The sequence below is a fragment of the Podarcis melisellensis genome (assembly GCF_964234715.1).
Source record: "Podarcis melisellensis genome assembly, chromosome: 1".
Lineage (NCBI taxonomy): Eukaryota > Metazoa > Chordata > Lepidosauria > Squamata > Lacertidae > Podarcis > Podarcis melisellensis.
The window spans coordinates 30546064-30572498 of NC_138528.1; the positions used below are offsets into that span (position 1 = coordinate 30546064).

Below are 26435 nucleotides of genomic sequence, written 5' to 3' on the forward strand. Positions count from 1 at the left end.
CCCGTGTCTCATCTTGTCCAACCCTGGAAGGAATCTCAGCTAAATCATCCATGGCAGATGGCCATCCAACCTCTGCTTAATCCTGTAGCAAGAAAAGGCCACATATAAGGTACATTTATATGCAGATGACACAACCTTGATGGCAGAAAGTGAGGAGGAATTAAAGAACCTTTTAATGAGGGTGAAAGAGGAGAGCGCAAAATATGGTCTGAAGCTCAACATCAAAAAAACGAAGATCATGGCCACTGGGCCAATCACCTCCTGGCAAATAGAAGGGGAAGAAATGGAGGCAGTGAGAGATTTTACTTTCTTGGGCTCCATGAGCACTGCAGATGGTGACAGCAGTCACGAAATTAAAAGACGCCTGCTTCTTGGGAGAAAGGCGATGGCAAACCTAGGCAGCATCTTAAAAAGCAGATACATCACCTTGCCAACAAAGGTCTGTATAATTAAAGCCATAGTTTTCCCAGTAGTGATGTATGGAAGTGAGAGCTGGACCATAAAGGCTGATTGCTGAAGAATTGATGCTTTTGAATTATGGTGCTAGAGGAGACTCTTGAGAGTCCCACGGACTGCAGGAAGATCAAACCTCTCCATTCTTAAGGAAATCAGCCCTGAATGCTCACTGGAAGGACAGATCCTGAAGCTGAGGCTCCAACACTTTGGCCACCTCATGAGAAGAGAAGACTCCCTGGAAAAGACCCTGATGTTGGGAAAGATGGAGGGCACAAGAAGAAGGGGACGACAGAGGACTCGATGGTTGGACAGTGTTCTCGAAGCTACCAGCATGAGTTTGACCAAACTGCGGGAGGCAGTGGAAAACAGGAGTGCCTGGGTGCTCTGGTCCATGGGGTCACGAAGAGTCGGACACGACTAAACAACAACAAGGTACACTGCGTATACTCAGGCAGCTCCCCTCCTCAGGGTGACTCTTCGCGCCCCAGCCCTGAAATGACGCTGAAAACGGTGCTCCTGGGGTTCAACTTAAGCCCCAGTATCTCGGAGCCAGTAGCTCCCCCTGCTTCTCCAGGCCGGGCCCGCTAAGGCTTCTCCCAACTGCCTGGCTGGGCGCGCAGCGGCCTCCTCCTCCTCTTCTTCCCTCCCGTCACGTAAGCGGCAGCGGGTCACGTGCCTGGAGCCGGCAGCGGCGCGAGGGGGGGGCGGAGGCAGAAAGCCCGGCCTTGTGTCGCCCGGACGTGCTCGCGCCATGCTGCTGCCGTTGCCGCTGTCGCTCCCCGGCGGCCGTTCCCCGCCGAGGCCGTCCTCCTTCCCGCCCCTCCTCGCCCTCCTCCTGCTCGCCCTGCTGCCGGGCCCCGCGCGGCCCATCTCCTTCCAGCTGCCGGGCAAGGCCCGCAAATGCCTGCGCGAGGAGATCCACCGAGACATGCTCGTCACCGGCGAGTACGAGGTCGTCGCCCCGCCGGGCTCGTCGAGCGGCCCGTCCGCCAACCTCAAGGTGCAGAGGGGAAGCGGGGGCTTCGCGCGGGGGGGACACCGGGAGGCTGACCCAGAACAGGCGCAGGCCGGCAGCGCCCCCACCCCTCGCCCCTGCCCACCCCCCCGCCCGTGTTATTCACAGCGCGCCGTGAGAGGGCGGGGAGCCGCGGGCGGAGGCGTTGCGTAGGCCTCGGGGCCCTACCGGCGGCTCTGCTGCCTTCCAGGCCCTTCCCTTGTAAGGACACGTCAGCTTTGCGCGGCTCTCCTGATAAGGCCGGAAGGCGGAACTAGGCCTCAGCTCCGGGCCCTCCTCTGCTCTCTTGAGGAAACCCTCTTCCGTGCCTCGTACCCACGACAGCTCTTTTAACTTCCCATCTCTTCCCCACCCCCGCCCTCGCCGAGTTTTGCCCTCCTTAGTACAAGTTACAGGTAGGTAGCCATGTTGGTCTGCCATAGTCGAAGTAAAATAAAATTTAAAAAATCCTTCCAGTAGTCTCTAAGATGCTACTGGAATGAATTTTTTATTTTATTTTATTTTATTTTGTTCCTCCTTAGTACAGTAGTCCTTTGCTTTCGTGCATGCATCACATGCAGCCCATAATCGGAGGGGGCTGTTGCATCCTCAGAATAAGAAGTGGACTGAAGAACTCCATCCCAAGTTTCAAGAGGAGGAAAGTATTCCTACCCCCCCACCATAAAACAGGAAACAAAGAGAGTGGTTGTTAGGCTGCCAGGTGAAGGAAAGATGAATTCCAGTGATGAAATGGTGCAATGGTTTGTAGCTTTCACGACAGGAGTGAATCTACCAAGACAGATGTATCCCCAAGCTGTGAAAAGTCAGGGCTCTGTGACACGGTGTTCAAAATTCCCCAGGCGCCAGGTCCATTTTGCTATTGGGGCGAGTCCAGTTGCAACAATGTGGTGGAGATTTCTTGCCAGGTTGGCAACTGGCATCTCTATCGAGCCTGCTGATTCAGGCACAGCAAAATACATGTATTGTGCTTCTGCACTGCTGTGTGAATCATGGACCCCTTGCTGGGCATCTTAGTCCTCCATTGTCACATCAAGGAAAGTAAGTGCAGGGCTGAGTACAGATATAGCTGACTGTCCCGCAGCTTTTCCACAGGCCACACAAATGGAACTTACTGACCACAGTTAAAAAAACCTCTGCCTTAAGTACATAGTTAATACCTTTTCCACTGTGTGTGTTTCTCCTCACATACTGGGACAAGTGAATTGTGGTAAGAGTAAGCTATAGTCAGCCAGTGTAGTTGAGATCATAGAATTGTAGCATTCAACGGGACCTTTAGGGTTATCTAGTCCAACCTGCTGGCAAACAGACATTCTGTTGGGGTGGCCACAACTTAGACTTAAGGTGCCATTTAGCGCCTAGCTTCTATACCTGAGTTTCTAACACTGCTGTGACATTCTGATATAGTTTTTGCAGCTGCTTTTGAATATAAGAGCAGAACAATTTGTTACAAAGCATATGGAGCAGCCCCATTTTGAGCAATCATCCTGGTACTAATATAGTTAAACTTGGCCCATGTTCAATTATTGGTACGTTGTGTGTTCCCATAGGGTTAGATATTAGCCAATACTGTAGGGCCCTTGAATTATGGCTGTTGCTTTTCAGCAGCAACTCCAGGTTCTTTCTTGTGTTGATCTGTCCTAATTGACCAAGAAAAGGATTTTGCTTTGGTCTTGGATACCACGCAGTATGACCAGTCTGGGGAAGAATAATTGCAACTACTAGAGTGACGTGTCAGTTTTGGGATACACAGTCTGTTACATGCAACAGAGACTGCATTCCTAACCACCCTTCCTCTGGAATAAATCACATTGAAGTTGTGGGACTTATTTATGTCTGAGTCAGCATGCATAAAACCAAGCAGAAAGGCCTGTGGCCCAGGTTTCTGTATATTAGTAGTGGGTAGATTTCATGCTGGCAGGATCTCCTTTGCTTTATTACTAGAATACTAACAGCCACCAACCAAAGCCAGGTGCAAAATAGTGGCTAAAGAGGCAATGTACTTTTGAAATAAATGAAGAGGATGTAACCCTGGAATTTGTTTTCGTTCCACAGCTTTCCTCTCACACAAAAAAACTATTATTGGTTTCTAATATTCCCTTCCTTCATTATAGTAGTCTAATTTAGAAGAAATTAGGGACAGGTTGGCGTAATGGTTAGACTATGACCTGGGAGACCAGGGTTCGAATCCCCATTCAGACATGAAGCTCAGTGGATAACCTTGAGCCAATCACCATCTCCTAGTCTAACCTACCTCACAGGGTTGTTGTGAGGATGAAATGGGGAGGAGAACCATGTATACCACCTTGAGCTTGGAAGATATAGGTGGTATATAAATGTAATAAATAAATATGTGTTGGAAGGCACCCTAAAGGTGATCTCACCCAGCCCCTGTTCAGTGCAGGTTCTGTTACATAAGGTGTAACTACAGCACCCCTGACAGATAGCTCTCCACCCTCTGTTTAAATATCCCAGTGAAAGAGAGCCCATCTGAGGCAGTCTGTTGTTCCCTTTTATAACAACAAATAACATAAGATGAGTCTGTTGGGTCAGACCTGTGGCCCAGCTAGTCCAGCATCCTTATCTCACAGTGGCTGACCAGATGCCTGTGAGAAACCTGCAAGCTGGACACGAATACAACAGCGCTCTACTCAACCATGATTCCCAGCAACTGATATTCAGAGGCATGATGCCTCTGACAGTAGAGGTAAAACATGGCCAATCATGGCTTGTAGTTGTTGTTGTTAGCCTTGTTTTCCATGAATTTGTCTAATACAGTACTCTTTTAAAGCTCTTAGTGTGTGGAAGTTAGCTGAAATTTGCTTCCATGGAATTTTCACCTATTGCTTTTAGTCCTGCCCTGTGGAGCAACAGAGAAGAAAAGTATTCTCCATCTTTTCATGACAGCCCTTCAATATATTTGAAGACCATCATCACATTCCTCCTCCCTCCCCCTCCATCTTCTCTAGGCTAAACACCCCCTAGCTCTTTCAACCGTTCCTCATAAGACTTTGTATCCAGGTTCCTCACCATCCTCTTTTGGACAAATGCTTCCCGCTGTGGAAGTTCTTAAGCTGTCAGAAAGATTCTGGGAGTTAAAATGTATTTTTAAAAATTAGTTGTATCTCTTGTAAAAAGGTGGGTGGATTCTGCCCCCCTGCCCCAGTTCTGATGGTACCTTTATAAGTACTTTTTACACCATGTTGTCTGGTGTCCATTTGCCCCCGTGCCTCTCTGTGTGTATGCTTTCCTTCATGAGACTTAGAAACAAAAAATTGTAAACATATAAAAATTAAACAGCCTGCTTATGAAAGTACATTTTTCAGAAGTGCAGCACTACACATGTACTTGCGGGTTGGGTGGGTGGGAGTTGGATGCTACTACACAATGGCTGCTTTCACCCATAAATGCTACAAAGCATGAATTGTCCTGTAAATTAGCAAATCAGCCATGACTTGTTTCTCCAAAGCTTGGTTTGTTTTCCAACTATTCTTGCCTTGTGGCTCTGTAGCTTGGAGTGGGGTTGGCAAACAAATAATGGTTAAGCAAAGCTGTTGGGTTTAGACACAATATAGACCAATATATAGTTAGAATCATAGAATTGTAGTGTTGGAAGGGACCCCAAGGGCCATCTAGTTCAACCCCCTGCAATGCAAAAATTCTGCCCACATTCTGTCCTGGGTAGGCTCGAACCACAATCCTTCTGGTTAACAGCCAGTCACACTGACCCATTGTGCCAAAGGAGTTAAAACACGCCATGTTTCATAAGCCAGCGACAAACCATGGCTTCACATAGTTTATGGCTAGCAAACAAACCACCATTAATACACTGGTCTGGGTTCAGACATCAAAACAAACCACAATTTGACTAAATAAACATGAAGTGGCATTAATTACCTAAAACTGCTGTTAATGATGCCTGTGTTTCACCCCCACCCAAATACTCATCCAGGAGTGATCTAGCATGCTGGTCAATGAAGTCTTAACTTAGTTTGAGATTGTACATTAAGCATTCCTTCCCCCAGAAGGCCACACTGATATAATAGGGTGTGTTATATGCCAGCAGCCTTTGTTGTGTCCTGACTTTGGCAACTGATGAAATAACTACAGAACAAATATGCTCTGCTCCAGGCATGTACAGATCTTATCTGAGGCCTGGGGTGGGAGTCTTGTTAGAATAAAGTTAAAAATTCAAGCAAAAAAGCAGTTGGTCCCTGGTAGGGACCCCCAGCCTGCTTACCCCTCCAAGGCCTGGGGCAAGTGTACCTGGCTGCCCCCATGTCTGCATGGGCCTGCTCTGCTCATTCAGAATAAAAAGTTTTAAAGTCTGGGGTTTTTTGACCAGCTGCTCACATTAGCACCTTAACTTGTCAGGGTAGACAAGTTATTAATGATCACACATTAGTTTATTTTCCAGAGACAAAATTCTCTTCTCTCTTGAAGACCTTAGTCTCAGATCAGCTGTTGACTGGGATTTATCATTTGCAGTTAACAGTGATTCTTTGTCATGCCATTTTCACGTGTTTTAATGGCTCATCACTGTGGTGCTTGCTCTCTGATCATGACATCCCATAATTAACAGTTAGGCTTTCCGTTCTGGAAGAATGTACCCAATGTGCTAGTTGGTTACGTAGTGGAGGTTCTTTAATGGCTCTCATCCTACTTGATCTCAGTCTCGTGTGGGTGCTTATTGTTCAGGCTGGCAGTATGGGGAGAAAAGCTGTGTTTGTGAAGGATGATGATGTTACTGTGCATAATGCCAGAGTATTGTGGTGGAACATTCCCCCCTCCCTGAATGGCTGCTCCCCCACAATTGTGTAGGCTGACTTTTAAGCAGTTTGCCCATACTAGGTATACTTAGGGCAACGTGCCTGGCAGTATGTAGGCAACTATCTTGTTGTGCCAGATGAAGAGAAAAGTAGAGCTGGCATAATATATTTTTGGACGTGGCCCATCTAATGGTGGAAAGGAACTAGTTTGTGTGTGCATGCATCAGTCACTTCTTTATGGAAGAAACATGTTTAAGGAGAAGCTATTACTGCAGTAAACAAGGCCTCACATGGCTTTTAACATGCTCTCATGGGGCCTTTAAAGCTTGCTTTATTTTATGTTTGCTCCTTTGGCAGTGGGGGAGCATACAAATGTGCTGTCTCCTAGAGCTATTAGTTATGCAATTATAAATTATGCAATTATTGTCTGGTCACTGTAAATCCCAAACTTGTCCTACTCAGAGCTGCGGATAATGTATGTTTTGTAAAGTGAATGAGTTCATCCCCCCCCCCCCCAGTTCCCACATCTTCTTCTGACTTTTGTTTTTAGTGGATGCTTTTATGGGAATGTCTTCAACTTAACATGCCAGAGGCTAATAATGGAGACGGTATAAATAAATTTGAAATTAAAATTTTAGCAAAAATCTCTTCAACTATGGTGGGGACAAGGAAAGCACAGAAGTCAATTGCCCAAGTGTTCTAGGAAAATCTTTGTCTTCTCTTCCTCCCCCTCCCATAAAATTTAACATAGAACTTGGATGTTAACAACTTTGCCTCTCTTAATTTTCATATTTCCTACAGATTACTGACTCAGCTGGGCATATTCTCTATGTCAAGGAGGATGCAACTAAGGGCAAATTTGCTTTCACCACGGAGGATTACGACATGTTTGAAGCCTGCTTTGAGAGCAAGCTCCCTGTGGGTAAGTGTGATAGTCCCTGTTTGGTGCTCCTGGTATGCCTCTTCTCTACTTTCTCATCCATCTCCTGTAGGATCCATTTAAAAGGGTAATGTTGAGCAAGGGCCAGGGGTATCTGCTTTGCCAAGTGTTTTGAGGTCTTCTGGACTGAGAGAGAACATTTAATCCCAAGGGAGTCAGTTCCTAAAATTACTAATGAATGCCAGTTGTTGCATTCCTTCCCAGAAGTGTTTGCATTTGAGCAGTGCTGAAATCACAATTGCCCACCCAAAGGAAATTTTATAATCCAGAATGAGACACAAGAAAAACAGGGTCATAGAAGAGGACTGGTTGGCTATTACAGAAATCTTAAGAGTCTCTTCATGAAAGAAGTGCTTTGCTGTCTTCCACAGCAGATAGAGATGTGCAGTTACTGGAATTTTATTTAGGAGAGGGCCCAAATTCTCCACACTGTAGCCTATACACACCTGACATTGAGAGGGCACGGGCATAACCAACTGTTCCCAGCCAGTAAACAGAGAGTGGAAAGGAAGGAAAACAGACACTGCAGTTGATTCTCCTTTCTGCTTCAGGTAGAAATTAACACCATTGTTCCCTATTCATATGAGACATCCAAGAGGGATTCCACCATCAGTACGCTGAATTTTCTGTACAAGAGGGCAAGGGAATACTAACTTTGGTCTTTATCATTCCCTCACTTAGCTAATACTCTTTCTGTGCTGTGTGGTTCCTCAAAGCCAGTGTTAAGTCTTATTGTTCCCTACTCTATTGGTCCATGCACCCCTGCTTGTTCACTTTCCACTTCTTGGAGATGGAACTCAGTCTCTTCATTAATCAGTTGCTAGCATCTCTAAACCAGCCAGAAACCCTTTTCTTGTAGAGACGTGGCACTTAGTTATAATGTTGCATTGGTATATTCTATCACGAGAGGAAGAAGGGGAAGTGTGCAGGACGTTGATTATGTACCCAGATCTTGAGGGCAATTGCTTAACAAGTCTTAGAGCTGACATTTCCTTTGGGAGTGACGCATTTGCCCCTCTTCCTCATGAAGATTTGGGTTGAAGTTTAGGGCAAATAGTCCACAACACCTCCAGGCATATTTAACGCTGCTTCTTAACACAAATGGACAGTGGTCACCTTGTTGAGATTCAAGGGAGCTTCCTGCTTTCACTGTCACTGTTGGAACTTCTAGGTCATATATGTGTCTTCTGTGCTATGAGCCCATGATGTACTTAGGTGGGACAGTCTCAATGTTCTGAATCTCAGAGATTTATTTATTTGTTAATTTTGTGCCCTTCCTTTCCACAAGTTAACAGTAATTCAAGTGCAACAAAATATTAAAAATACAATCAAACAGCAATAAAAGTTTTTTAAAAACACACATAAAAACAAACAGGTGAATCAAAAGACTTGTTAAAAGCAGCTAACAACATACTTACCAGTGAGCATATGTGTTATGGCCTTTCTAAATGTAAAAATACCTCTAGTCTACCAACAGAGGTCTATACTAGAAAAATTATGTTGGAGTGAAATTCACTACTGTTTTTAGGGGAAGAGTATATTCCTTGGCTAAAGTTGTATGCTTTCTGAGAACAGAAGAATATAGGTGTGGGATTTTATTAGAATACTTTTAAAATGCGTTAATCTGATTACATGGGTGACGTAAATGTAACAGCATCATAAATGGGAGATAGACCTAAGTAGGCTCTTTAGTGCTATTTAGTAGCATCAGCAAAATAGTGTATAAGGCTCATAAAGTGGAGCCTCATGACTAAACTCTAGGCTTTAAATTTAATATATTTATTAAATGATTCAAGAGTAAAGACAATCAGAGATGGTAGGTTGCATTAAAAATAAAAGATTATCAAAATACCCTGTATTGACAAGGAAGGATCCCAGGACACTATACTGAGCAGTGTCCATCAAAGGCAGATGGGGACAAAGCAGCTATGAATTCTGTTGATAATACAAAAATTTAGTTAGGTTTGTCAGATTCTCCCTGTATGCATGAATGGTGTTGTTTAGCCTACCAAGGAAGATTTTAAGAGGTGTAAATTTGAGGAGATATTTCTCTTCCCTCCCTTCTAGACACACTGTGAAAACATGCAAAACTTTAGTTATGTGATTGCTAGCTTTGGGGGTTATGCCTTAATAGTTTATTGTGCAGAAAAAGGGGAAGAGGTTGTTACAGACTGTTTTTGCCTTTTGAAGGATGTTGAATTGTCTGTGTCCCAAGATAACTAACGGCAGCATCCTGTTCATCTCAAACCTTGGTAGTTCCTATTACCAGCACAATGCACTGTAGTAGAGTGCCCCTAAACAAATAATCTCTACAGTTCTTTGTATTATTAGATTGGCATTAAGTTTAGACATGTTTTCTGCAGAGTAGCTGAGGACCCTGTGGCGGTCAATAGCTGTAGGGTTTTAGCTGCCTTGAGAAGGCAGAGCTGCAACATTTGGGCGGTTGGGCCAGGTGAGGCCTGAGCAACTGTGATTTCTCAAGCACTTGGCCACAAAAATGAGGAAGAGGAAGCGAAAGGCACAGCTTTTTGCGCAGGGACCCCAGTAGAGGGAAGAGCTGCCTTGCAAGACTCAGGGAGATCCCCATTGTGAGCGCTAAATTGTTATCCCAGAGCTCTTCCCTTGCGTCACACATTCTGCTTTGGGGGCAGCACAGTTGTGCTTGCGTAATTCTATGCTTGTAATAATAAAATAATAATTAAATTATTATTTATATGCCACATATCTGACTGGGTTGCCCCAGCCACTCTGCTTCTTGTATTGTATGTGGAAGCTTGGAATATATTGCATGTGTTACTCACTTGCCTTATTGCTATTTTGTATCCTCCACACCAGAATGATTTTTAATGATCTACTATGTAAAAATTAATTCTCCATAAGTATTACTATTTTTTTTTTTTACAACAAGCACATGTTGAAAGCCTAACCTGGAACATTCCTTTCATTCTCTTGTTCACTCTTTATTTATCTATTTATTTTGCTGTTAAAAGTGGAACTTTGTTAAAAAGGTCCTTCCCACAGGACCCATAACCAGAAATTGTTTCCTAACCATCAAACCTTAAGTGACTTTTTTGAATGAGAGTCAGACATACTTCATAACATTGTGTAACCAAAACAGCCTTAATTTTATTATGAGCTTGGATTTAGTCCAATTCTCTAAGCAGATACTGTGCTGAGACTAGATGTTGCTGGATTCTTGGTTCTGATCTGAGGAACAACTTTGCAACTAAAAGTGCATGATCTGTAGGTTGCCTTGTTGTAGTGTAAATAGTTATCCCATATTGATTTTTATATGTTCATCAATTCCAGACTGTTATGGGCAGCGTTTGGCTAGAATGTTGTGCAAACTATTTTTCATATAAAGCCTGCATTAGCAGTGATTCCTGCATTTCAGGAGATTGGACTAGATTGGCTGCCCTTCTCCCTCCTCGGGGAAAAGCCCCCAAGAGCCACACACACACTCCGCACACTCTTTAAAGGGAGCGTGGCTCTTGAGGGAGCCTTCCTCCCGCTGCCCGGAAGAGGCTTCACACAGCTATCCCAGAAGCCAGAACAGCAAGAGGCTATCCCAGAAGCCAGATCCCTCTTGCTGTTCTGGCTTCTGGGATTCAGAATTCCCCCCCCCCTTGTTTTCCTCCTCCAAAAACTAGCCGTGTCTTATGGTCTGGTGCGTCTTATATAGCGAAAAATACGGTATGTCACTGAAATTAGTATTTTTCAAATTCACTGTGTAAATTAGTTTCCATGGCTATAGCAGAAATTCAAAGCTTGCATAAAAACTGGAAACAATGATTCTTGTGGCATGTGTAGCAGGGGACTGCCTTGCTCGTTTACCATTATGAAAACTACATATATTTATGGCATCTTGGAAGCTGTCAGGAGCAGCACCATGGAAAGTACTTGTGTTTCTATCCAGTGAAGAAGAGCAGTTCTCTTCCCTACCCCCACATTGCGTTTCATATACTGTGCTGTGCTGCCACCTACCTGTGAATTGGGACACTGAAATAAGTCTACCTTTGTTTTTCCGGTGTTATGCTTCGCTGACTAGCTGTACGAGTTAATCTGGTCTGTGACCGTTTAATAAAATTTGATTTGATTTGATTTGTTGGCAGAATCATATAAGAAGGGTGGGTATATAAGAATATAAGAAATGCCTGCTGGATTAGGCCAGTAGTCAATCTAGCCCAGCCTCCTGCTCTGACTCTGGCCAACCAGGTGCCTGTGGCAAACCTGCAAGCAAGATTTAAGCCCCAAAGTACTCTCTCCTCCTGTGGGAACCAGCAGTTGCCCACTGGCTGCATGAAGTTGGCAGATAGGATCCAGAAACTGCTGGTGACCTTTCCTTAAAGGTACTGCAACAATGCCAACACCTGGTGCCTTCCCTGTTTCATGGAGGAGGTGAGATCACAGCCTAATGTATCTGATCCCAGTAGTAGAACAGTGTTAGAAACTCAGGTGTATAAGCTGTCTCCAAATGGCAGCTTAAACCAATGTTACAGCTGCTACAGCAGAAGGTCTAGGCACCATTTTCCCCCAGTGGGATTTTGTCATAGTCTTATTATTTCATTTCTATACCACTTCATATTTTAAAGGGGGGGGGGATCTCAAAGCAAAGCGGTTTACAAAACATCAAATAAAACAATCCTGAATAAAACAAATTCAAGCTTCAAGGAAAATATTTCAGATTCTTCTCTAAGTGACATTTTGCTTTCCCCATATTTATTCACCTGCTTAGTGTATATAGTTGTCCCATAGCAGAAGTTAGGGTTGCCATATTTCAAAAAGTGAAAATCCAGACAGAAAAGTTGTTGAGCAAAATCGCAAAGAAATTGGATGTTTTTGAGCTATTTCTGAGGGAAATCTGAGGGACGCTGCCGATTTCCCCAGACACTTTGCCAATTTCTGCCCAGACACTGCTCTCGGCTGCAGTGTTCTGAATATGTCCGGGAAATTCAAGGCATATGGCAAACCCTACAGAAGTACTCTAGGAGGTCAGTGTGGTGTAGTGGTTAGAGTGTTGGACCTGAGACATCAGGGTTCAAATCCCCACCCAATCATGAAGCTCCCCAGGTGACCTTGAGCCAGTTACAGCCTCTTAACCCACCTCACAGGGTTGTTGTAGGGATTAACTGAGGAGAGAGATGAACCATGAACTCCTTGGAGAAAGTGGTTGGGATATAAATGCAATAAATAAGCTTTTCTGCTTACCTGCTTAAGAAAGCTGGAAGGGAAAGCCAGATGGAGATGTCAGTTGCCAACCTGGCATCCAGAGATCTCCACGTGGTCACAATCGGACCTGCACCCGTCGCAAAATGGGCCTGGTGTCTGGCTAATTTCTAACATGGTAGTAGAGATGCATGTACTAGCTAGGGGTCTCTTTGGTGGATAGAGAGGTTGGTTAGCTAGCTTCTTTTTTTTTTAAGTCTGGGGGAGGCAGGCTGTTTGCATATGTTGCAGAACAGGGGATAGTTCTTTAATTTTTAAAAAAGGGGGGAGGAGGAGAACAGCCTCATACTATTTTCTCTACAGTGTTTTCGTTGCCTGTCATGCTGAATGCAAACACCAGAATGACAAACTGATTGGCTAGATCATGGGCTCTTTATTATGTCCTGAGCTTGTTTTAAGATATCTGTTACCTTAAGTAATGCTGTGTCTGACATAACATGACCCAATTGATACTGTGCCATACTTCTTCCATTTGGCATAACTACAGTTTCGTAACCCCACTTAAAATCCTTTAATCCCATGCCCTTAAAAGTAATGGGTCAAAAAACAGCTGATCTGGGATTGGCAGATTAACAAAGAAAGAGAATTACTTCAAAGTAGAAATAGTAAGAAGCAATTATCCCCTTCGTCCAAAATAGCCAGATTAAAAAAGTGTATTCAAAACATTTCTCTTTTCTGACCAAGCTGACAAATGCAGCTTTCTTACACATGCATATTGAGGAAGCAAGCCCCAATATTATCAGTGGGTCTTACTCCCAGGTAAGTGTTTATAGGAATGTGAATAAGGACCCATAAACTGGGGTGACTTATTTTGGAGTAAACATGCAAAGGGGTTGTTCACAGCATAGCTCTGAGCTTAAGGTAGATGGTCATATTCTTTCTTCCCTCCTTCTTCCACCTTCCTTTCTTCCACCTTGCTAGGTCCAGAACCTATTATCAGTGCTGAGAACATAATTATCTAGGAACTGAGAGCCCGAGGGAGAAAATGCATGCAGTTCTACCTGCCTTTTTTTCTTAAGAGATAAATAGTTGTAGTGTGGGTCACTGCAGTTTAAGGAAGGATATCAGCAAACTGGAATGTATCCAGAGGAGGATGGCAAAGATGAAGAGGGGCCTGGAGATAAAGTCCTCTTTGGGAAGGTTGAAGGACCAGGGTATGTTTAGCCTTGAGAAGAGATAAGTAAGAAGGATTGTGCCATTCAGATACTTGAGGAGGGCTATCACATTGTTCAGTGTTTCTCAAACTTTCTTCTCTGGGCCACACTTTCTGAATATAAATTTGCTCACACCACAGAGTTTTTTATTGATAAGAAATACATTGGAAAACAACAAGAAACAACAACCAGCAGTGCTTGATTTATAACACAGGACACAACTATTTTGTAATTGCCATCTTCTCCTGCCACACCAGTGTAACACACTACACCCTTTGAGAACCACTAACATAGATGATGGAGCAAATCTATTTGGTGTTGTCCCAGAGATCAGACTCCAAAGCAGGTAGCTAAAATATAAAGTATTCTGTCTAAACACTAGGAAGAACTTCCAAACAGTATAAACTGCTACCATTATCATCGTAATATAATAGACTTGTAAGTTGCTTAATACACAGAGGTTTCCAAACAAATTGAAACATACTTAAAAACATAAACATAAATACATTGTAATGTTAACGCATTCAGAAAGAAACGTGCATTTCATGAAAAATATACACAACAACCCACCCACCCAATAACAGCTGCCAGAAGCTTTGACAGCACACAAACGGCAGACACAGCATCATCTTCATAATCTATCAAATGTCTGAGAGAAAAATGTATTTTATTACCTAGTACCAAAATGTTGGTAGAGGAACCAAGTGGACCTCACTGGGGAGACCTTTCAGCAGTAGAACAATCTGCTTGAGAGGAAAGTGGGCTTTCCTTAGTTAGAAACTGTTGAGGTTATAGTAGTAGTGGATTTCTTGCATTGGCAGGGGTTGAACTGGATTATCAAGGGGTAAATTGCAGAGGGAAGACCCTCTAGACCAGACCTGGTTGCTTGGGAACTATTTATATTCACTAGATAACCAGGTTTGTCGCGGTTCTAAAGTTTGGGGTTGGGAGGAATAATTTGAATAAGGAGAAGGGAGGTAAGAAGGAGGGCAGGGGTCAATCAGGTATAATAGCAGTGCCACAAGGGTTGTTTCTGATTTTCCATTCCGCAGTGGTTTTATATTTGGCTAGGTGAACTTTAACTTTAGAAAAATCTGTTCATTGTGTTATTATTTTTCATCTGTTCAGTCTAATACACCATACTCGCTTTTCTATTTGGCTAGAATTAGCACTTAGTTCTTACCAGATTGTCTAGCTCTAAACTGATCCCATGTTTCCTTATTGCTAGAGAGTGGAACGAAGACCAGGAAATCAGAGTGCCTGAAGTTTTGCACGCTCCACATGCTTCATTGCAGCTTGTTCTCATTACTTCTCAGAGTTCCTACCTTAGCCAATGCTATCTGTAGATTTTTCTGTGATTTTGGGCATAGTTGGGCTGCCTCTTTAGCTGTTCCGAGGCTTGTACAGGAGGAGAGCCGCAAATCCCTCCCTGCTGTGTATTGGGGGGCGGGTGGCTGGGAATTTCCTGGCAGCCTGAGCACTTCATACAATGAATCCTTTCATTGCAGTTCCAGGAACAGGGCGGATGCCAGACCAGTTCGTGACCTTGAACATGAAGCATGGAGTAGAAGCAAAGAACTACGAGGAGGTAAATCTCTGCTTTTGCTGCCTGTGCCTCTTGATTCTCTTCCTGACACTCACGTGACAACTGTATGTAGCCTTGAGGCTCACAGTTCAATGCTGTTTTCCCAGTCTCCCTGATTCTTAGGGCTTCCCTGAGTAAAGCACTCATCTAGAACAGTTTTGTTTTTTTTTTGAAGTTGCTAAACACATTTTAGGGAGGAATCTGCTGCTTGGCAAGGAATTTATCAGCTATGAAGCTGAATTTATTCGGAAAACAGGACATCTAGCATTTTTTCGCTCAGAGTGGCCAGCCAGATGTCTACGGCAGACCTGCAAGCAGGACCCAAGTTGAACAGAACTCCCTCAGCTTGCAGTTTCAAACAATTTCAGTTTCAGAAAAATACTGCCCCTAACACTGCTGACATTGCATGAAGCTACCTTGTGCTTTGTTGGACTACGGATCCATCTAGCCAAGTATTTATGGCTCTCTTAAAAGCTCAGGAAAGGTCTTTCTAGGGATGCCAGGGATTGAAACTTCAGTCTTGTGCATGCAAAGGGTAATGCATAATTCAGTAGTAGTGCATTTTCTTTGCACGCAGAGGGTCTTGAATTGGTATCTCCAGTTAAAAGGATCTCTGGCAGGAAGTGCTAGGAAAGACTCCCGCCTGAGATCTTTGAGACCTGATACAGGACTATATGGATCAGTACTATCTGACTGGATAAGACGGTTTCATTTGATGCAATCCAGACGAAAGTAACTCTCATACGTTCAGAGTACTAAGGTATGACCTTTCTGTTTTTATACTGCTTTTTGATGGCCATGAACTCTTTTCTTACATTTCAGTTCCTTTCCTGCACAGACTGGGATAGGAGCATGATACCAGTCTAAGATAAACATTTCATGGTTGCTTTATTCACAATTTCCCCCAATGTAGAAAGAGATTATCTCATTGCAGGGAGAAATTTATTGTTTCATACATAGCTTTTACAGCTGATTGGGTGCATTCATGGATAGGTCTGTCAATGGCTAGTAACATATGGTCACTAAATAGAGTTTCCCATCTTTAGAGGCAGTATACTGGGATAGACAGTGGCAGGGAAGGGCCATTGCTCTCATGCCTTGTTGGCATGCTTTGTTAAGAGTCAAAACAGAAACCTATATAGTTTTTGTTGTTGGAGACTAAAGGTGCTTCTGAATGCTGTTTTCCCTTGTATTGGTATACTTAAATGGGAATGAGGGGGCACTTAATAAAATAAATTATGAGTGGAGAGGTCTGGTACTGTGCTGATTTGGGGGTCCATTTGGACTAGCAGAAAACAGCAGGAGAATCAGTGCAATCCTTATGCGTGGATTGCATATGTCAGGAGTGCAGATTCTTTTCACAGTCATGTGATCCTAAAAACATATCCTTAATGAGAGAAGATGTTGGTTTAACAGACGATTGGAGTCCAGTAGGCACCCGCGACAAGGTATACGGGCGAGAGGGCAGAGGCTAGTAGCTGATAGCTGACCTCATGAATTGAGGTACTTTTCAGGATATTGAGTTTTGTGCAAAAACTGTTCCCAGCTTTTCAGTATTTTTCTCTTGCTAAACACAGCATTGTTTTTTCCCCTTTCTTTCTTCATCCTTGCTTATGAAAAACCAAACCCAAACAAAAAAGTGACAGAACTTGTAAAGTTCTCCTGAAACTGTCAGATTCTGCCTGGTAGAGTAATGGCCATGTAACTTCCTACGCCTTGATTTTATCATTCAGAACTAAAACATGAGAGGATTATTTAATCCAGTAATTTAGCTACTGGTAAATTGTGAAAAGCTGCTGTTTTTTCTGTCTCTCAAGGTTTTATTGCCCCCTTGTGGCCTTGCAATGAACAGCCACCATTGTAGTAAATCTACTGACCTATTATAGTTTGTTCTGTTACAGGGGTGAGTGGCCTCCATGTCATTTCTCTACCTGGCCCACTGCCCTCTCAGGCTCTGCCCCTCTCCTCACCTCCACCCACTCCTCCTGTGCCCTGCTGCTGTGGTGAACTGTCACTGCCCAGCTCCACTGCAGCTACATTAAACCCCTTGCAGTTTGAACTTGCAGAAATGTTAAACCCATTACTGTATTTGAATATAGCTCCTCCAACTATGCTGCTCTTCCCAAATAGCTTTTCTGGCCGCATGAGACTTGTTTTCTGTGCTACAGACGAATATGCTTATTAATTAATTTTTTTAAAAGATTATTTAAATGTTAATTTAAAAGTGCCTAGAGGCCACCAAGCTAAACTAGAAAAAAGGATACAGTGCACCCGCTGCTATTGTTCACAAGTCAGAAAAATCAGGACAACGTAGAACAAATTATTTTTAAAATAATTGACAAAGGAGGGAAGTACGGATACATTGCCCTTCTCCTTAAATGGTTGTTATAGGCAATGGAGGGAAATGAAACAGGAAATCACTGCTTTCCTTGCTTGTGAATCATCCTAGTGCCTTTACTCTCATTGGCCAGACATCAGAGGGTGGGATCGGGTTTACTAAACCTTTGGTAGCATATTTCCTGAACAGGGATGTATGGTGCAACTTGGAGAAATGTGTAAGCAAAAAAGTTAAAAGAGATGTCCTTCCCATGCTTATTCAAAAGTAAGCCCAACTGTGTGCAGTGGAGGTTACTTGGGTAAATGTGTTTAAGGTAAGCCTCAGAGACTTACTTTGTTCCAGTTTTAAAAAACAATAACATAACATAAAAAAATACAGAAGAGTGGCCTTCAACATTCTCAAAGCCAAGCACCATCTTTAATCCTCATCTGTAACACAGAATGCTCTCTGGTTTTTTTTTTTTACCATGTATGCCCATTTTTCTTCTTTCACAGTGTTGTAGTGGCAAAGGAGGCTAAGACAGTGTGTTTCCTACTTCTGTTGTAGCAACAAAAATGTGGATTTTTAAATTAGGGGTTATACTCAGGCCCATGTGGGAGGCACAGGAGCAGCCAGGTACACTTGCCCTGGGCCTTGGAGGCCTAAGAGGGCCAGGGGGCCCTGACGGGCCTCTGTCATGCCAAGACCGACCCGGGCCTAAGACAAGCTCTGCATGGGCCTGGTGATACCAGATTAATCTTAGGCTGCAGTCCTGTACCCATTTAACTAGGAGTAAAGCACTGCAGTGACTCCCTATATGCTCCTGGGCTCAATTCAAAGTGCTGGTGATGGTTTACAAAGCTTGGGGTCCAGATACCTGCAGGAGCTCCTCATTCAATGCAAGCCAATTCAGTCCTTAAGATTGGTAGGGTAGGGCTTGTTCACTGCCCTCCACCAGGGTTTGGAGTAAAAGGATGTATAGATGGGCCTTCTCTGTAGTAGGTCCCCTACTCTGGAATAATAGCCCTTAGCGATGCAACTATCCCACATTGTAAGGTTTCAGATGCTGATTGAAAACATCTTTATTTGCCCGGGCTTTTGTAGTTTGATAAGTAAGAGGTGTACTCCTCATCAGCAATGCATGTGTTTCTGTTCTTAATTAATCTGCAAAAATTATTAAATGTTTCTTGTGTTGTTCATCTGGAGCTGCAAAATGAGAATCCTCTCACCAAACATTTTGTGCTCCTCCAAAATGCCTCCTCTTGAAATTTGTCCAGAAGTGTAGTGTAAAATGAAAAACAATTTGACACTTGCACCATAGAGAATGCAAATGAAAAAAACTGAAAACACTTGGTTAGACATCCATATTTGCTATATGGAGAGGCTACCATCTTGTTAAAAGGTTGCCTTTGCACAGCTTTGGGCATGTATCTCCCCTCCTGGAAAATGCAAATATGGGTGTTTAATTATAGATTTGGTGTGAATGTTCAATATTTATTTATTTATTTACATTTATTTACTGCTTGATTGTTTTAAAACAAGAAACTATCAAAGTGGCTTTGTCACTGGTTTAGGCACTGGAAAATTTCCTAACATCTCTAAGAAATTAAGGATATTGGAGATTCTGTCGGCTGAAAAACTATGGCTTTGTTGACCTCAAAAATCTGCTGTGAAGGCTTCCAGATTACTATTTTAGGTTACCCAGGAGGGGAGATGCATGCCAAGGCACTGAAAAGGAGGCAATTGAAGAAGAAGACATCCTCCCTGGTTACGAACAGCAGATGAGGATGTCTAGTCAAGCCTCTCCCTCCGCCCTCCCCATTCTTTCATTTGCATTCTCTGTGGTGCAAGTGGTTAGTTAGATTGGTTTTGATTTTGTCGCTAGAGACTATGCCACAGACAGGACTGTTTGCATCAGGACCCTCTTTTCAAGTGATGGGAACACAATCTTATTCTGGCTGTGATTTTCAGTCTCTGTCTGTCTTTTTTACAGATTGCTAAAGTAGAGAAGCTGAAGCCACTGGAGCTGGAGCTGCGACGCCTGGAGGATCTTTCAGAGTCTATTGTCAATGACTTTGCCTACATGAAGAAGCGGGAAGAGGAGATGCGGGACACCAATGGTACGTACTCCAACTCAGGGAGTAGTATTGTTGTTATGCTTCTCTCACTAATGCATATGGTTGGGGATAATGTTACCACGATGCATACTTGATACCTGCTTTATAGCGTAGACAAGGCTGTCTGATGATCTATCAACTTATAAACATACTGTTAGGATCACTGGAATGTTTCACCACCATAACAGTTATGCTGCTATGCCCATAAGCCCACTTTCCACCAAATCTACTAGAGTCATGGCACTCCCTTCTCTTTACACTCACTTGGGATTCTGTTATTTTCTTGTTATTATCTGCAGCCAGGACTGTTCTTATCGGGCCCCAAGAAAATTCAAATTCTATGTGCGGAATATAATGGGCAAAATTATATTTTGTACTTATTTGTATAAACAACTTCAGTGTGTATTTAACTCTGATTAGCTGTTGTAGAATTTTGACTTTCCCCTCTTCCAGTGGGAAGTGTGATACAGAAATAGAGGTATAGGCAAGAGGTTGGCAACAGAGGTATAAAAATTCTATGGTGAAGGAACCAATATTCTTGTGTGGCAGATAGGTTCCATCTGTGAACACCAAAGCCTTTCGCAAGAACCCCTGTATAATAATAGTAATAGAAATGGTAATAATTTCTGCCTGCACAATTTTCAAATTTAAGAGAGAGGATCTTGAGTTGCCCTTTTTTTGTAACAGAATGAAAGCTGAGCCTTTTTTGGATCCACTTGGCCCACAGTTCAAAGAGCTTATCTTTCTGGTACTTAGTTTTATATGAATGCTTCAGATGAAAAATTCTAGGTGGTTTGTGGGGTTGAAGGCATTGGAGGGCTGGCTTAGGGATTCTTGCCATTTGTTCTGAGTAACAAGCTTTTTGCTTTTTGTTTTTCCCGTTTCAGAATCTACCAACATTCGGGTACTATACTTCAGCATTTTTTCGATGTTCTGCCTCATTGGACTGGCTACCTGGCAGGTCTTCTATTTGCGTCGTTTCTTCAAGGCCAAGAAGCTGATTGAATAGGGGCAGTTCCCCCTCTTTTAAACCCCAGCAGAACAACAGAGACCCAACTATGGCTCTTTAGAGCCACCTCAGGGTTGACCTGCCAAACAGAGCTTTTTCTGCAATGGCTCCCCAGGGGGAGGGAGGGAAATGCTGGTATAGAACGCAGTCAGGATGCTTCTGAACTATTATTGGATAGACATGGAAGACGGTGGGAGTTGTGATTTTGGGGACTCTTGGACAGGGATGAAATAAAACTGTCATGACAGCTGTGGTTGGCTCTTACGCTGTCTTTTTCTCTCCCTTACAAATGAGGTCAGGTGACCTCTTCCTGTATGTCACCAGATTGATCCTCTAAGCCACTTGAATACATGCAATTTGTTAAACTTTCAGCATTCTATCTCTTACCACAGAGTTTTGAGAGGGAGCCACTCGGAGTCAACCATCCCAGAAGAGATCTTGTTGCAAATTGATCAGTAGCTACACTTTTGGAGTGGAGAAGGAACTGCCAGTGGCATTTGTCTGTCAGAATATTTGATATTTTTATGTGTAGAAGCAGGAAGGACAGTTGGAAAATAACAGAGCTGTGTTGTTTAAATTACAGAAGGCTTTATCTACAAATGCTCTTGTTTTCATCCTATCCCATTTTCTGAAGTCATTGCTTCCCTTGTTCTAAAATGAAGCAGTTCTTGAAAGCACCTTGGATACTGTGAAAAGCCATTTTTAATGGTAAGAGGCACCAGCTTGATGCATACTTGAATACACAGTTGGGTTAATCCTTAGGGGAGGGGGATAGGTCTCTTCTCCCTCACCCCCATGGGCGATATAAAACCCTGTCTTCTACCAAAGATAGAAGTTGGGGCAATCTTAGACCTGCATTTTAATGAACTTGTAAGTTATATCCAGATGCTTATAACCCAGCATATAACCCTGGGGAGTCTGCCAGGGTTAATTACCCCCATATCAACCCTGAATTACTGGCACGGCTGGGGACCGTTCGTGTGGGAGGCAGCCATTTCCCACAGCAAGAAACCGGAAGTTATTTGGATGCAAAATGGCAGGCAGGTGAGTCAGTGGGAGCAACTGTAGATGAGCTGTAGTGTCATTTCAATTTTTAAGACATTTGTGCCTTTTCTGGGCTCTACAAGTTTCAGGGCTTATAGCAGCAACAAATACATCATCCCTGACTCAAAACATATCAAGTTTCAGAGCAGTGTATCACAAAAAAAGTCTTGGGTCCCAACTTAAATTCTCAAATAAATCTTAATGTCCCTCCTTTCCCTTGCAGGCACTTATGTCCCCTAAAAAGCCCCTTGGCAGGGTTGGGGCCCCCTCTTGGACAACACAGGATGATACACAAGGGGAACAGGGGAAGTGGGGAAATCACCCCAAATCCATTTTGAATCCTAAGGGTGTTTGTGAAGGGGAAGTTTCCCATCCTTGTCTCCCCTCCCTCAGCCACCCTCCCACTCCCCATCCCACACTGAAAAACCAGGGGATACTGATAGTGGCCAATGGAGAAGGCGGAGGGAAAATGTCCTTCTGCAAATTTCCTTAAGCCTAAATGTTGACAGCTAACTACACTGATCAGAAACGCTGGAACTTGTAAAATGTCTCTTCTCCCACTGCCCAAAATTACTGTTGTGAGTTTTGCCTTCATGTGTCCAGTGCTGCTTTTAAATTCAGAGCTTAAGACCTTTCCTGCTTATCTTTTTTTTACTTTGGAAACAGTTAACAAATAGAAACTGTGCTGGAAAATTGTGCTGCAGATGTAGTGAGTACTTTTGGGCTCCTCTTTTTAGACTCCCATAGCAAATTTTCTACAGTTCAAAGCAAAAGCATCTTTTTGGTACCCTGTTGGCCTTTCATTTTAATTTGCCACTACTTTGCCAATGAGAAATGACCTTTTTTTGATGGGTTATGTGACGTCTTGAGAACCATTAAACTTTTAGCTTTAGTGGTGTAGCTTGACATGGCTTCACTTCTAACTCGTGGTGTAACTGAAGCTGAGTAGAACGGGCAGCGGAAACCTGTACAGACTTACCTGTAACAAGGGGGTTGGGGTTTGTCAATTTTTCTCAATAAAAGTTTTTGCGGGGGGGACATGCTCTCCAGTCCGGTGTCTCTGTAAATCTTTTAAAAGCTTATGCATTAATTTACTTAATCAGTTATTTCCTTCTAGCATCTGTTACTTAAGCAGATTGTTTGTTTGTTTGAAAAAAGCATTTCTAAACTGTTAATTCGAAGCGGTGTACAAAAATGCAAGCATAAAACAATAAAAGAGAACTCTAGTAAAAACAGAATCAAGCATTATAGGTCAGGATTAAAAAGGCCTGGGTGAAAGTCTTATCTTTACAAGACACCAGAATCATTTCTGTGTACAGGTATTACAACTTACCTCATTTATCACCCCCACCAAGAGAAGCTTACGATTAAGTAGGAACTTGAACCTAGAACCCTACAACGAAACCCAAAGCTTTACCCACAATATCATACTGACCCAAATAGCAAGCTCAACCATCCTAGTTCTTAACATTAAATGGTTTTCAAGTTGTAGAGCAAAGCATGGTAACTTCTTTGCCAATAAATCAGTTATCTCTGAAAGGGTTAATTAAAACTAAAAGAGACTTCTCTGGATAATCGTATTAGAACGCAGAAAACTCTTCATGTTTACTAGATCTCAGCCTAGTCCCTGCCTAAAACAAACACTTTCTGCATGTTCTCTATTAAACTACTTTTGAGTTTCCTGAAGGAAGAGCAGCATGTCTGTGTGTGCCAAGTCAGTGACGGCAAACCTGATTGCTCTTAGCCTTGGTGGATGGAGCCATTTCACACAATTAGCAGAACTGATGTGTCAGTTAATAAAATTAGCTGAAGGAATGCTCTCAGCTCGATGTCTGGGGTGCTTGTGCTAGCAGCAAACCTTATGAGGGAGTGGGGACTGATTTGTATCCTTGTTGCTTTGGAACAGGATTCTGTATGGATTGTGTGAAATTCAGCACAATTGTGCATCCCCCCCATACCATATGTATATGGTTAGGTTTACCAGATTTCCAAGCTGCCTAGTTTCAGCTGTAAGCAACAGCAACCTTAAAATAGAGCTTGCATGGCACTTCTAACGCTATCTTAGAGTACTTGCTTTGGGGTAAAAACCAGTTACATTTGAAGGAACCCAGCCCTGTTGCTGGAAGTAGTGTTACTTAACGACATTCCAAGGGGCACTGCATGGGGACGTTGACTGGGAATGGCAGATGAGGATGGTAATAAAGTGTTTGCCCCTCGCAGCACTCAGCTGACTCCCAATCACAGTTGACTGAAGTGAAAGCTTACAAATCTGAATGCAGGTTGTTTTCAAAGGAGTTTGCAACCCGATAACTGGCAAGTCAGTGAAATCCATCCTTCTGTGTGTATCAAGTTTAGTCTCATTGCACAAAGAACTTGCATTTCAGGTTACAACTAGCCCGCTTTAGAGCTGCCTTCTCTAGACTACCGTATTTGAATAGTGCCGAGTCAAATACCTCCGAGGGCTTGTTCAGTCAGATGTGAAGAAGTCTAGTTTGAAAGTACAATGTGAGATCTTTAAGAAGGGGAAATTCCCAGCATCTTCAAGTTAGCACACTCTGTCCACTTGCCCTTGCTTCAAGTAAGTGTTGCAAAGCTGTTTTATAACAGTTAATATTCTGAAACAGGAGTATGACTCAAGTTCCACAGATAAGGTATGCTGGATCTGGTAGTGGTTTAGGAAAGGCACTTTGTGTGTGTTCAGAGGCACCAGTGACCCAGGACTGAAAACATCCAACCAGCCTTGTAGGGATAAGATGTTTTACCAACCATCTTTCTTCTCAGGGCTGGATACAGAAACTGGAGTGAGTAATTTGGAGCGAGCGTATCCAAATGCACTGCAGGCCTTGGACACAAATGGTGCTGAGTCAGTCATCCCCCCTCAACAAAGTTCCAGAGAATGTGATTTCTGTATATTGCTTTTATTCTAACTCTGGAAAACAAAAAGGTAGGAGTTCCTCAGCTATTAAATTTTATGGTCTGCTGTTTTGCAATGAGCAGGAACCTCTGCTCTTCCTGTCAGGTTGTGAACAAAACAGAGTATAGTACTTGCAATAATTTTACTCTCCACTGAAGTAGTGGGGCTAGCTAATTAAGGTGAAGTACTTTACTGCTGAGGGACGCAGGTGGCGCTGTGGGTTAAAGCCTCAGCGCCTAGGACTTGCCGATCGAAAGGTCGGCAATTCGAATCCCTGCGGCGGGGTGCGCTCTTGCTGCTCGGTCCCAGCGCCTGCCAACCTAGCAATTCGAAAGCACCTCCGGGTGCAAGTAGATAAATAGGGACCGCTTACCAGCGGGAAGGTAAACGGCGTTTCCGTGTGCGGCTCTGGCTCACCAGAGCAGCGATGCCACGCTGGCCACGTGACCCGGAAGTGTCTCCGGACAGCGCTGGCCCCTGGCCTCTTAAGTGAGATGGGCGCACAACCCCAGAGTCTGTCAAGACTGGCCCGTACGGGCAGGGGTACCTTTACCTTTACCTTTACTTTACTGCTGGTTGATATGGGAATAAATTGCTACATTGAAAATGCTTCAATTCAGTTTTTGTTCCATTTAACCCTGTGGGGGGCAAACTTTATATTTATATATGCTTTATATTGTTAACCCTGCTGTATCAGATCAGATCTTTTTTAGCAAGCTGTCCTGTGAGCAAATGTCTAAAATGCAGGATGTTTTATTATTGCAAGTTGTGTTGATGAAAAACTGAATTTTGAGTGACTCGTGTTCATGTAATTAAAGTTCAGTTTTAGTTCTGGTAATGGATGTGAATCCTGACCACTTAGAACAGGAGTGGGGAGCCTATGGTACTCCAGATGCTGTTGGATTACAGCTGGAATAAATCAGAGAAAAGTAACAATAAATTATAATTTAATTTCTATACGGCCCTTTATCCAAAGATCACAGGGCAGTTTACAATATCAAAAACACAAAAATACATACCATAATGACAAAAAAAAAACCCTCAATCCCCTGCCACCACAGTTTAAAAAGTCATGTATTGTTTAAATAGCTGAAGGCCTGGGAGAACAGGATTTTTTTTTGCCTGGTGCCTAAAAATATGTAACGAAGACACCAGGGGAGTCTCCCTGGAGAGGGCATTTAACAAGTGGGGGCCACCACAGAAGAGGCCAATTCTGTGTTGCCACCCTCCAGACCTCGCTGAGGCGGCACATGAAGGGCCTCAGATTATGATTGTACGGTATGGGTCAGTTCCTAAGGGGAAAGATGGTTCATGAGGTATTGTGGTCCTGAGCCATTTAAGACTTTATAGCTCAAAACTAAGGGTACCCCCCCCCCGTAAGAAATTTATTGTTTTCAGAATGCATTGGGCAGTAATAAAAGATTTTGAGAACTTTGTGTCTGATTCACTCCTACAGTCAGTATCTCATCTTTTTTCTTGCGTTGCTCTTAGAATTGACATGCAGTGGCGGACCTTGGTCTCAAATTTCAGTGGTGCGCTGTGTGATGCCAAAATACACACACACACAAGCCTCTTGCCTGCCATTCTATATTATAGTTGCAGTGTCCCAAGGCTCTGTGCCCAGTGCGACCAAACTGGCCGTGCTCCCCTAAATCCACCTCGGCTTGTGGCTGGAGGCCAGCCAACATTTGAAGGCCTACAGGTTCCCCATTCCTGGTATATAACTTGATGGAAATAGGTTAACATTACATTCTGTTTTTATAGTGATGAAAGGTACTTTTGTGTGTGCTTATTTTTATATGAATAGTATAATAAAACATGTTTTTAATAACCTTGAATACCCTGTCTTCAATAGTGACCAGTAGTTATATGTTAATGAAGAATCATGTGCA

General features: G+C 43.2%; 1 protein-coding gene and 1 long non-coding RNA gene across 2 annotated transcripts; one reads left to right on the forward strand and one right to left on the reverse strand.

The window, feature by feature from the left end:
- Positions 1-1160: 1160 nt before the first annotated feature.
- TMED10 (transmembrane p24 trafficking protein 10) lies at positions 1161-20835 on the forward strand. Its single transcript, XM_081915578.1, has 5 exons — positions 1161-1456; positions 7039-7159; positions 15066-15145; positions 19453-19579; positions 20464-20835. The coding sequence occupies exons 1-5, from the start codon at positions 1208-1210 to the stop codon at positions 20583-20585; spliced, it is 699 nt and encodes a 232-aa protein (XP_081771704.1). The 5' UTR covers positions 1161-1207; the 3' UTR covers positions 20586-20835.
- Positions 20836-22765: 1930 nt separating this feature from the next.
- On the reverse strand, positions 22766-26435 carry LOC309372843. Its single transcript, XR_014169708.1, has 2 exons — positions 25103-26435; positions 22766-24730 (listed from the first exon to the last, which is right to left on the reverse strand). It is a non-coding gene; the product is annotated as an uncharacterized lncRNA (long non-coding RNA).